We start from the raw sequence: 11007 nt of genomic DNA, 5'->3' as shown, positions 1-11007 counted from the left end.
TAATATGCTTTTGAGCAGGAATTTATCCAATTACAAAATTTATAAACAATTTAAGACCAATTGTATATCTACAATGAGGTGAGATTTTGTTCATAATTATTTGAAAATATTTTAACACACAAATTATAGATAATCAAGTATAGTTAGATTTTCTAATGTTTCCAGAAGTTATAAACAAAATATATTTTTTACTTTAATTACATCCACAGGTTTTTCAAACATCCTGAAAATATAAATTACCTGTCTTTTCAAGCATAGAAAAAAATTTTTCTTTGAAGTTCAATAACAATTTTCCATGAATAGAAATCTTAAAAAATTTGATGCTATAATTTGTGTCAGTGATATCATTTGCCTTGGTGATTAATACTGAAAATTCTAGTTTTAATTGAATCAAATGAAAGACATCCGAGTTTATTAGATATTTTGAAATAAATTTATTAAAAATCCTGCAGATACTAAATATTTTTACAGGCTATTGTTAAAACTGAATGGTTAATATTTTCAAACTTCAATATTTGTCATTGCACCAAATCCTGGATTTTAATAAAGTTGTTGGCTTCTTCACAAAAAAAAAAAAAAAATATATATATATATATATATATAGAGACACACACAAATACAAGAGAAAAATAGGTTTTAAGAACCTATATTAAGTTATATTGAAACTTTTAAAGTAACATGAAACAAGAAAAATGTGTTAATTTTTTTTTATTTTCTGTTTAATGTTATACAAGACCAAGACATTACTTTTTCTGGGCATCTTCGTCACGGAAAGACTTCAATAAATCAGCCTTCTTTTGGGCAATACGTTCTTCACGCCTCTTACGGGCCTCCTTGACCTTTGTCCTGCGGGCTTCAGCTTGGTCACTAAAAGAATAAAAGAAGAAACAATATATATAAATATGCAAACAAATATAGCTTTATTAAAGTGATGATGGGATCGGGAGACTTTGTAATTAATAATAATAAACAACTTATGCAGAGAATTCAAAATCTTAGTAAAAAGTTCAGCTACATAAACTTTTGTCCTAACAATTTATTTTTCGAAACCAAACTCAGGTTTATAAACTGCATGTGTAACAGTTCTATTACATTTGAAATTTGGTTTTTAACGTCAGTTAATTTTTTTTTTTTTTTTTTTTTTGTATTTGAAAGATTATAATTTAAAGTTAATTTCTCAAAGAAAAATGTGTGTGAAATAAAAAATACATGGAATAATTTTATCTCAAATCTGAAAACTCCCACATTTCACATAAAAATTCATTATGACAAAAATTGCGTTTACATTTTTCTGGAATTATTTCCAAGTTAAAAGGTAAGTTAAAATCTTAAGATAATGAATTCATACAATAAATGTACTTAACTTTTGCTAAAAGAAAAAGCAATAATTATCAAAAAATGTATCACTGGTAGGAACAAGACTTGTTTATCGTATTAAAAAAAAAAAAAAAAAATCTCTGGTGGCAAAATTCAAATATGTATGGAAGGACAAATTAGACAATTTATTTAACATTATTCCGGCATACCAAGGGATTTTTTTTTGAGTCGCAGACCCTCCTTCGTCTCCCTTCATTTAAAAATGCATGCATAAAAGTTCATTAATTATACTGACAATTTATTCTTTGAAAAAAAAGTTATCACCATTATTTATTAATAATAATACAGAATTACAATTGCTTAAAAAACAATTTATAATTATTGAAAAAAAAAGATAAAATAAAATAAATAAAAAAATAAAAAAAAATCCCAGACTTACATTAAAATTTATCATGTTTACGTGGAATTTAAAGTTGATAAACAAACAGGCGGATAATTGAAGAGAGGAGGAGGGTGGGCAAAACAGACTGGTGTTCTTTTCAACTCTGCGCATGCATACTTACCGACATGGAACGTTTGTATAATTCTTGCCATTTTTTAATTAAATTATTTTTCGATGTTCCTGTTTCAAATTTTTTATTTTTTTTATTTTAACTTTATTTTCAAAGATTATATGAACATTTTATGTTGATAATTATACGTTCTTGCATGCAATGGAAATATTAGAATCTTACATGTAAAGATTACGTTAAAATGTAAGAGTAAAAAAAAAAAAAAAAAAATTTTTGAAATTATTTTTTTGTGTGAAAATATTAAACAATGCTTAATTCAATAACATTGGTAGTTTGAGAAATTAATTTTTCTTAGAGTTATATTGAATTCATTAATACGGACTTCAGGGTTTTTTTTTTAATGTTCCTGTAAAGGTTTTGTCTTTGTAAGATATTCACAATCAATCATGGTCAAGATAACCATTTTGATAGTACACAAGTCTTAACAAAAATGAAATGTTAATTTAACAAACTCAGGAATCTTTTAGTTGTTTTTGTTTCACGGCATATCCACCCATTTCAGGTTATTTAATGCCAAATCCAGTTATTTTTAAGAAAATTTTTTTTTATACAATATATTTGTTTGTTTTTTCAAGTTTATTTTCAAGTTTCTATTTAACCCATAGTTGGAACCCCAACAGGTACTATTACTCCGGGTCAGAGTGGACCTGGGAGAAATGGCAATTAAAGGGTGGCTCCACACTCCCCAAAGCTGGGGCCTCACCACCAGACATGGTTTAAGGTCATATCCAGGACCTCAGGAATCTGTAGTACCAAATTCAATATATTTAATTTAGTAAAATTTGAAGTTGTTTTTTGAGTGAACAAGCCAAGCATGCAGGATCCTCGTTCACGAGTGAATTTATTTTCACCATGACTAATGTTTGTGCAAAATTAAAAAAAAAATCCAAGGTGTGGTTATTGAGGAAAGTGCAAACAAACGGCAGTAAACTACTAGGTCTAATCCTTTCTTTGTCTGAGGGACCAATAAAAATTTTTTTTTTTTCAATTCAATCATCACAGATGAAAAAGTATTTTTGTATGAAATAATAAATAAAAATGACAACTCCACATCTATAAAGTTAAATATTGAATTGATTAAAATGTATAAATACCTGAGCAGTTTGGTTCTCTGCTTCTCGGCCTTCTTCTTGTGAATATGTTCCATCAAGACACGTTTGTTCTTGAAGATGTTACCTTTGCATTTCAGGTAAAGGTCATGATACCTGCAAATAAAATGTTAAAATAAAAGTAAATATTTAGAATAAAGAATTCAGAGAAAAGTTTTATTCTAACATCGCCTGCCATTATTAAGGAAAGATGCAACACTCAACATTTGGTTTAAAATTTTTTGAAAAGTAAAAATAAAAATAGGGGATCTGTTTTTTGACATTAGAGTTACCACTTATCAAGCCGCGGAGGCCATTCGAGGATAATGGTTATAGAGTGCACAGTAGCCAATGGGATAATATTGTAGTAATCATTAGTAATGGAAATTTGGTAAATTGGATTACTGAAGAGACTGGTTCATCAAGAATTTGTCTATGTTGGACTGGAAGACAACCAAGTTGTTGTCAGTTGGGAAGCAGGCAAATGGAAGTAAGTTCCACAGGTGTGAAGTTTAAATAAATGTCACAGTGACACTTATTGGGTGGTTCTCAATCAGTATTTGGTTTAATTTCAAACTAAGTCATTGACACCCTGAAAACAGCATATTCTTGCCGGCTATGTTGTTGGTTATAACTTACCAACTTGGCACCATTTGTTTTTAAAACCAAATAAAAGCTTTAAAATATGTTAAAAACACAATACTCATCCAGGTAGAGAGAAGAGTAACTTGCCTTTTATATTTGAATTTTTTTTTTTTACCCTTTTTCATTTATTGGATTCACCACATAATCCCTAAATTTTTTTGTATCTATACATAAAATGAACCCAAATTTTAAACCATCCTAATCTGTCAAATTATCTCGGATGATATAAAGTTAGAAGCACATAAAGAATAAAACTTACAGATGTTTATCAATTTTCTTTGATTCTCTGTATTTTTTCAAGAGTCTTCGTAAAACCCGCTGACGACGAATCCAAAGAATTTTTTGTGGCATACGAGCATTGGCAGTACCCTTCCTTTTTCCAGGTCCCATGTGACGTCCTTTCCTCCTGGCAATCTTGTTTTTCCTAACACGAGCCCGAGAATGGACACGCACAGGTTTGCGGATAATAAGACCATCCTTAACAAGTTTACGGATATTCTGTCCTGAAAAGGGGAAAAAGTTGCGATTCATAATTTTTATTGTTGATTCAAAGATTACAAATTTGAACAGCAATTATCTTATACATAGGCTTGAATGTAATCTAAAAAAAAAAAAAAAAAAAAATGTAATCTTATCAACCACACAATAGACATGTAAGATTCAAAGGCAGAAACATTTGCACAAGAAAACATTGTAATATAAAACTTGCAGAAATTTTAATTATAAAAAGGGAAGAGAATTTCAAATTAATTTTTTTTTTTAAAGTAAAAATTAAGAAATGTAATTTCTAACATTTTTATTAATGTAATCGAAAATTAAAAACTGGAAGAAACCCACCCAATAGATGTTATGGTGACATTTATTTTGTTTAATTTTTTTGATGTTTGAGCAGTTATCAGGACTCCCCAGATCACCATCTCATGTTACTATTTTTTCTTGTTCTAACTTAGAACTTGACACTTGTGTCGAAGTAAATAATCATTTTAAAAGAAGTTAAAATACAAATAAACTTACTCAGGTAGATAGAGTAACATATCTAGTCTTTGTTGTTATACATATATTACCATTTTTTAAATTTTTTTTTAGTTTTATTTACTATACTGGAAAATGCCAGTTTTTTTCCTAAGGTGCAAGTGTCAACTCTTAAGTTAGGAAAAAAAAAAAGGTTGAGATTAGGTGATTAAGTTTTTATACTTGTCCAAAAGTCGAACATTACACACAAAAATACTGGTAATAAAAAACAGTTCAGTTAAGTATTTTTGCACAACTGATTAGTTATTAACAGTGATTATTCTGTTAAAATTTTCAAGACCCCACGTCATCATCCTATGTCAACATTTGTTTTCATTAAACTAGTTTAAGTGTAAAACTTATAAAGGTAGGTAGAAGGGTAACTTAGCTCGCCTTCCACAACATTTATTTTTTAGAGCCCTTTTTTTGCTTTGTTGGTTTTTGTTAAAATGTACACATAGAATTTTACAAAGACTGAAGCTTGAAAATACCAAGCAAGAACGTAGAGAAGATGACATACAACTAGATACAAACATTTTAGCATTGTAACTGGGTTATATTTTCAGACAGTGATCAATACTTTCAAAGCCAAGTCGAATTTAAGGTCTCAACTTAAATTTTTCTTTTCTAAACTTTTATATTTTTAATAATGGCGCCAACCACTAAAAAACATTATCAATGATGCTACATCAAAGTGTAGTATCTGTTCTTCAGATGCTTAGCAGTATCAGAATTTTTTGTGAAAATAGCGAATAATTCCACCCCATCTTTCCAAGCTTATAACTCCTCGAAAAATGCAATTCAAGCCCTAATTTTTTTTTTCAATTAAAGGAGCAAGGACCAAGATTTCATTAAAAAAAAAAAAAAAAAAAAAAAAAAAAAAAAAAAAAAAAAAAAAAACGTGTTTTTTTTTAAAAAGGTTTTAAACTTCGGACTTTACAGGTAAAATTCGACGAGAACACGATGTCCGTTTTTTTTTAAATTTGAATATATTATGTATTGACCTTTTCTCTTCAATTTGTGAGTAAATAATTATGTACTTATCCGAGTCGAAATTAATTATTATTAGACATTTACAAAATTGGAGGCGTGAATTATTCGACCCCCTGTCTTTCCAAGCTTATAACTCCTCGAAAAATGTAATTCAAGCCCTAATTTTTTTTTCAATTAAAGGAGCAAGGACCAAGGTTCCATTAAAAAAAAAAAAAAAGAAAAAAGAAAAAACAAATAACGTGGTTTAAAAAAAGGTTTTAAACTTCAAACTTTACAGGTAAAATTCTACAAGAACACGATGTCCGTTTTTTTTTAAATTTGAATATATTATGTATTGACCTTTTCTCTTCAATTTGTGAGTAAATAATTATGTACTTATCCGGGACTAAATTAAGTATTTTCTTTGTAATAGACACTGGGGGGGGGGGGGGACCGTGAATAAAAAAAAAAAAACGTTTGTCTAAAATATTATATTCGGTTTATTGGAAAGAACATAAAATTTCACATTGACCCTGAAAATATCGTAAAAATAGAATCAATAGAAAAATTGATAGATTTTTAAAATTTAAAAATATTGAGTTTAAAAATTGAAAAATATTGAGTTCGGAAAATTCATTACTGTTTAAAAAAAAAATAAAAATATTTTTATTACTTTTAAAACAACTGTAATAGTTTATTTTGGAAGTATAATCCATAAAGAAAATAAATAACCCACTTTTAACAGAGAAATTACGAGATTTTTATATTGTATTCGCAGTTTCGTGTTAGGGGTGTCAAAAATTCCTACAAAAATTCTGATACTGCTAATGCTGCACTTCTATTTCTTGTTCTCTTTCGTTGGAGGAGAAATCCTTCACGGCTGAGACAATTTTTATTTTTGTACCTTTTCTCCACGTTAAAAAACGACCCTGGTGTCTAACTGTCCCGTGGGGAGGCATAGTAAATAGGTACAATAACTTACTGGAATTTGCATTTGCAATTTCACTGGTTTCATTGGGATCAAGCCAGACTTTGTTGCGGCCACATTTCAAGACAGCGGATGCCAACCGCTTCTGTAGGCGAAGATTACTGAAATAAAAATGGACATTTTTTTGTTAGACAAATAAAACCATGTTTTTCAATAAATCCTTAAAAGAAAAGAATTGTCATCAACTATCTGACAAAGCTGAAGTGCATTAAAAAAAAAAAAAAAACGTTTGGCTGTCAGTTTAAAAAATAAATTGTTTAAAACTGATCAATTATTGAACACCAACATTTTGATGGAGGCCGTAAATCAATATCAAAGCGATTTAAAATGATGCAAATAGAAAATATACATAGAATTCGTTTTATAAGCCAAATGGGAGCAAGACAGAAAACAAATGCAAATTTATCTACAATTATTTGAATATGGGAAAAAAATGAGTTAATTTATTTCGAAATTTTAATTTATTGAAAAAAAATTAACAGATTTTACTTATTTGTTACCTATGGGATTAAAAATATTAATATTTTCTTTTTAGCAAAGCAGCTTTAAATCGGGATTGACGGTAATTATTAAACTTAAAATATTCTTTCCTCTTAAATAACTTAGATCTTGAGCTTGAATTCTGGATTTATTTATAGAGATGGCGACTAAATTTTCCGGCCTACTTTTCATTTAAACATTTTACCTGTACACCGACGAGTTCTCGTGTCTACTTTCGTTTTTTTCTTGCTCATGTGCCCCTAATTCCGAATTCGTAGCAGTGGGCAGACTGGATTTTTTTATATTTATTTATTTTTTTTTTTTTAATTGTTGTAAGTTTTTACCTCACCGTTCACATTCCAGGTTTATTTTTTATAGGTTTTCGGGTGTTTTACAATTTGTCATTGTTCTGAGGGAAACAACTATCTTTTACTAAGAGATTTGTTCATTTTTTTTCATCTCATGCTGCCAAGTTTACACGAGCAGTTTACAAAACAATACTATGTTTTTGTAAACCGCTCGTGTAGGCTTTACTTATTTCGTTTAATTTTTTTGTAAATAAAGCAATTTTAATAGTTTATTCGTGACGCTTCAAAAGCCTTTAAACTGTCGAATAAAGTCATGGCTTTAAAATTCTTAGCAAATTCTCATTTAATTAAAAGATTGAAAGTTTTTAGGAGCTTTTTTCCACGGATTGGAAAAGTTGTCAAAAAATAAATAAATAAAATAAATAAATAGATGTTATCAAAGGCAAGATAAGTTAGTTTTCTACCTAACTGGATAATTTTTTAGTTATTTTGTTTAATGGGTACTAGTGCACTTATTGATCCTTGCTGAAATAACATTTAAAAAGCCATTCTTAACATGGGGAGGGGATTGGAGGGTGTTTTGTACCTATTCTATACTTTAACCTTACAATTGAATGAAAAAACGATTCTAATTAAACTTGGAAATACGATTTAAAAATAAAATAGCGCGGATCAGTAAGTGCACTAGCACCGTTTAATGTAACATGTTTATTCAGCTCGAAAAATATAGCATTTACCCATGTGTTGGAAAATTTTAAATGGCGCCCGACTCTCTTGAACACGGCAAGTTTGGGAAAATGAGTTAAAAATAAGAAACTATACAAAATACTGTTAGAAATCCACCGAATATATGTCAGCCCATGTCACGGTAACATATTGAGCGAGTTTCTAACAGTTTTGGGGTTTGTATTACTGTACACAGATTCGAAAAAGTTGTCAAAAAAAAAATAAATAAATAAATAAATGTTATCAAAAGCAAGATAAGTTACTTTTCTACCAAACTGGATATATTTTTTGTGCTTTTATTCAATGTAACATGTTTATTCAGCTCGAAAAACATGCAGTGTTTACCGATGTATTGGAAAATTCAAAATGGCGCCCGACTCTCTTTAACATGGTAAGTTTGGGAAAAGGTGTTATAAATAATAAACTAGACAAAATACTATTAAAAAAACACCGAATATATGTCAAGTTATGTCACGGTAACATATATTGAGCGAATTTCTAACAGTATTTTGTCTAGTTTATTATTTATAACACCTTTTCCCAAACTTAACGTGTTAAAGAGAGAGGCAACATTTTGAATTTTTCAATACATCGATAAACACTGTTTTTCGAGCTGAATAAACATGTTAAATTGAATAAAAACACGAAAACTATATCCAGTTTGGTAGAAAAGTAGCTTATCTTGCCTTTGATAACATTTGTTATATATTTGTTTTTTGACAACTTTTTCGAATCTAGGTGTACAGTAATACAAACCCGTATTTTTTAAGTTAACTTCATTTTTTACGATATTTTTGTTTAAATTTTTGCATCTAAGTTACCGCGTCATAGTTAACATGGGAGGGAGGATGTTTTTTTTGTAACTTCTGTACTTTCACCTAATAATTAAAACAAAAAAAATATCGTAAAAATTTAATTTGTGAATATCAAAGAATATAGCGGTTATGTAGATGTACAAGCACCAAATTGTTTTAACGTGTCGCTCGGTCTTTTGATTTTCTAAACATCGATTCGAAAGAAAATTCCGAAATCGAGGTAATTTTTATTACCAATAAAAGTGTCCGTTTATGGAGGGACTAGATTTCTCCCACATTAATAGAATGGGTTTAGGGACGATACATTAACCAGGAAATTGAATAAATATCACAATCTGCGGTTTAATCAGTAAAATAAATATTTCCACGGACCAAGGAAGGGAAAAGGATTCGGGCGACGTTACTTTTGATTAGACATCTTTTCATTTTACAAATCCGAAATTTAAAATATTAACTTAATACTGTGTAGCCTTACAGAGTTATCACCACCGGGTCCAGCTCATCAGCATAGACTTTTAATAATTTTAGGTGGAGAGAGCGGGTGAAGTGTGTTTTCAAGTGAAATGCAGGATATGGACCGTGCTATTTCTTAGATAGGATTTCCAAGTTAAATTCAATTTTTACGGAATCTTGTTTATTGTTAGTTGAAAGTACAGAAAAGATAACTCAATTTTAAAAATGGATTTCTAAACATAACACGGTCCATACAATACCTTTAATTATATTGTTTGGTTATATAAATTAACTTGTAAGATTTGCTAAAAGCAGAAAATGAATTCAAATGCCTCAAATGCTTTTAAATTTGGAAAAGTAGCGGTAAGTTTTTTTCTTCACCAATTATCAAAATTAAATAGATTTGTAGAATAAAGAAATGCATTCAATTATAGGCTAAAAAACAGGGCACAACATTTTTGTTCGAGAAGGGGGGGGTGTAATAAAGATACCGTTATTTATAAAACATTACAAGTTGAACACCTAAATAAAATTAAGACGAAAATTGTGTAGTTTGCAGTACATCTAAAATCATTTGCGTAAAAAAAAAAAAAATGCAAATGACTAAACATAATATATATATTTTAATTCAAAACAATATGACATAAGCTTATATACATAGTGAATAGAAGAAAATCAAAAATATTACAATCTCAACTTTAACTAAATGCAAAAGAGAAAAATGTTATTTCACAGTATTAAAAATGTCGGCCACGACCACATGGGCACTTTTAATAAGGCGGTAGATAAGTAAAATGTTGAATTTTAATACATAAAAAACACAAAAAATAATAATATATAGAAATAAGTAAAATATAACCTTTTAACTTTTAATTAAGCAATTATTATTTAGTTTTTAAAAGGTTTTAGCAACAGAAAATGTGAAATAATATATAGAGAAAACTAACCTCATGTTATTCACCAGCAAGATGGTCGACTAAGAGATAGACAGCAGTACTTCCGGTGCAGACCTGCTTTCACGAACTTCTTTTGTAATTTTAAGAAATTAACATGCCACAAATAACTTTTTAAAAAATTTTATTTTATAAATTAAAAATTACTTTCTATTTATTGTTGTAAAACATGAAAAATATAAAAATTGATATATTTATTTTAATCAATTAGTATTAAGTATTTAGTGTGCGCATCGCACATATTAAACTACTTCCGGTGTGTCGACGTTTTTTTTTTCCTTCAAAGTTATTTAGTTTAATTTTTACATTAAAACATTAAATATTTATAAAAAATTACAATAAAAGGCAAATTATCACTTGATATATAAAAACGTTTTTCTTTTAATAATTTTGATTTATGAGTAATAAGTAATCAAGGGAGATAATCAGGATAGTGAACTAGTTTTATACTTTTCTCTTCAACTTTTCACAGAAAAGTAGTTAAATAATTAAAAAATACTCTCATTTACAATATTTCTTTCTTTTCTTTTCAAATAGGAATTTTAAACATTCGCTTTTCGCTTATTTTATTTCATTAAATATTCGATTAATAGTAAATAAAAAAAAATGATTAAATCTATCTATTGTATCTATTCTAAAAGTGAACGTGTCTATGTGTGTGTGTGTACATTTTCCCACG

The 11007-nt window shown here is 28.5% G+C and overlaps 1 protein-coding gene across 1 annotated transcript; it reads right to left on the bottom strand.

Annotated features, from left to right (window-relative positions):
• Nucleotides 1–692: 692 nt before the first annotated feature.
• LOC145279871 (large ribosomal subunit protein eL19-like) lies at nt 693–10462 on the bottom strand. Its single transcript, XM_080131317.1, has 5 exons — nt 10323–10462; nt 6588–6694; nt 3882–4125; nt 2984–3094; nt 693–867 (listed from the first exon to the last, which is right to left on the bottom strand). The coding sequence occupies exons 1-5, from the start codon at nt 10325–10327 to the stop codon at nt 744–746; spliced, it is 591 nt and encodes a 196-aa protein (XP_079987443.1). The 5' UTR covers nt 10328–10462; the 3' UTR covers nt 693–743.
• Nucleotides 10463–11007: the final 545 nt, after the last annotated feature.

The sequence above is a fragment of the Euprymna scolopes genome, chromosome 7 (genome assembly GCF_053919585.1).
Source record: "Euprymna scolopes isolate OS-2025 chromosome 7, ASM5391958v1, whole genome shotgun sequence".
NCBI lineage: Eukaryota > Metazoa > Mollusca > Cephalopoda > Sepiida > Sepiolidae > Euprymna > Euprymna scolopes.
Note: the sequence above shows the minus strand (reverse complement) of the source record. Positions and strands in the feature narration are given on the sequence as shown.

Bases quoted from the DNA above. Each gene is read 5' to 3' on its own strand.
- LOC145279871 (XM_080131317.1), bottom strand. The intron at 4,126-6,587 runs GTAAGTTATTGT...TCCCCTTTTCAG, and splicing joins AATTGCAAATGCAAATTCCA to GACAGAATATCCGTAAACTT. The intron at 3,095-3,881 runs GTAAGTTTTATT...TTTTATTTGCAG, and splicing joins AAGAAAATTGATAAACATCT to GTATCATGACCTTTACCTGA.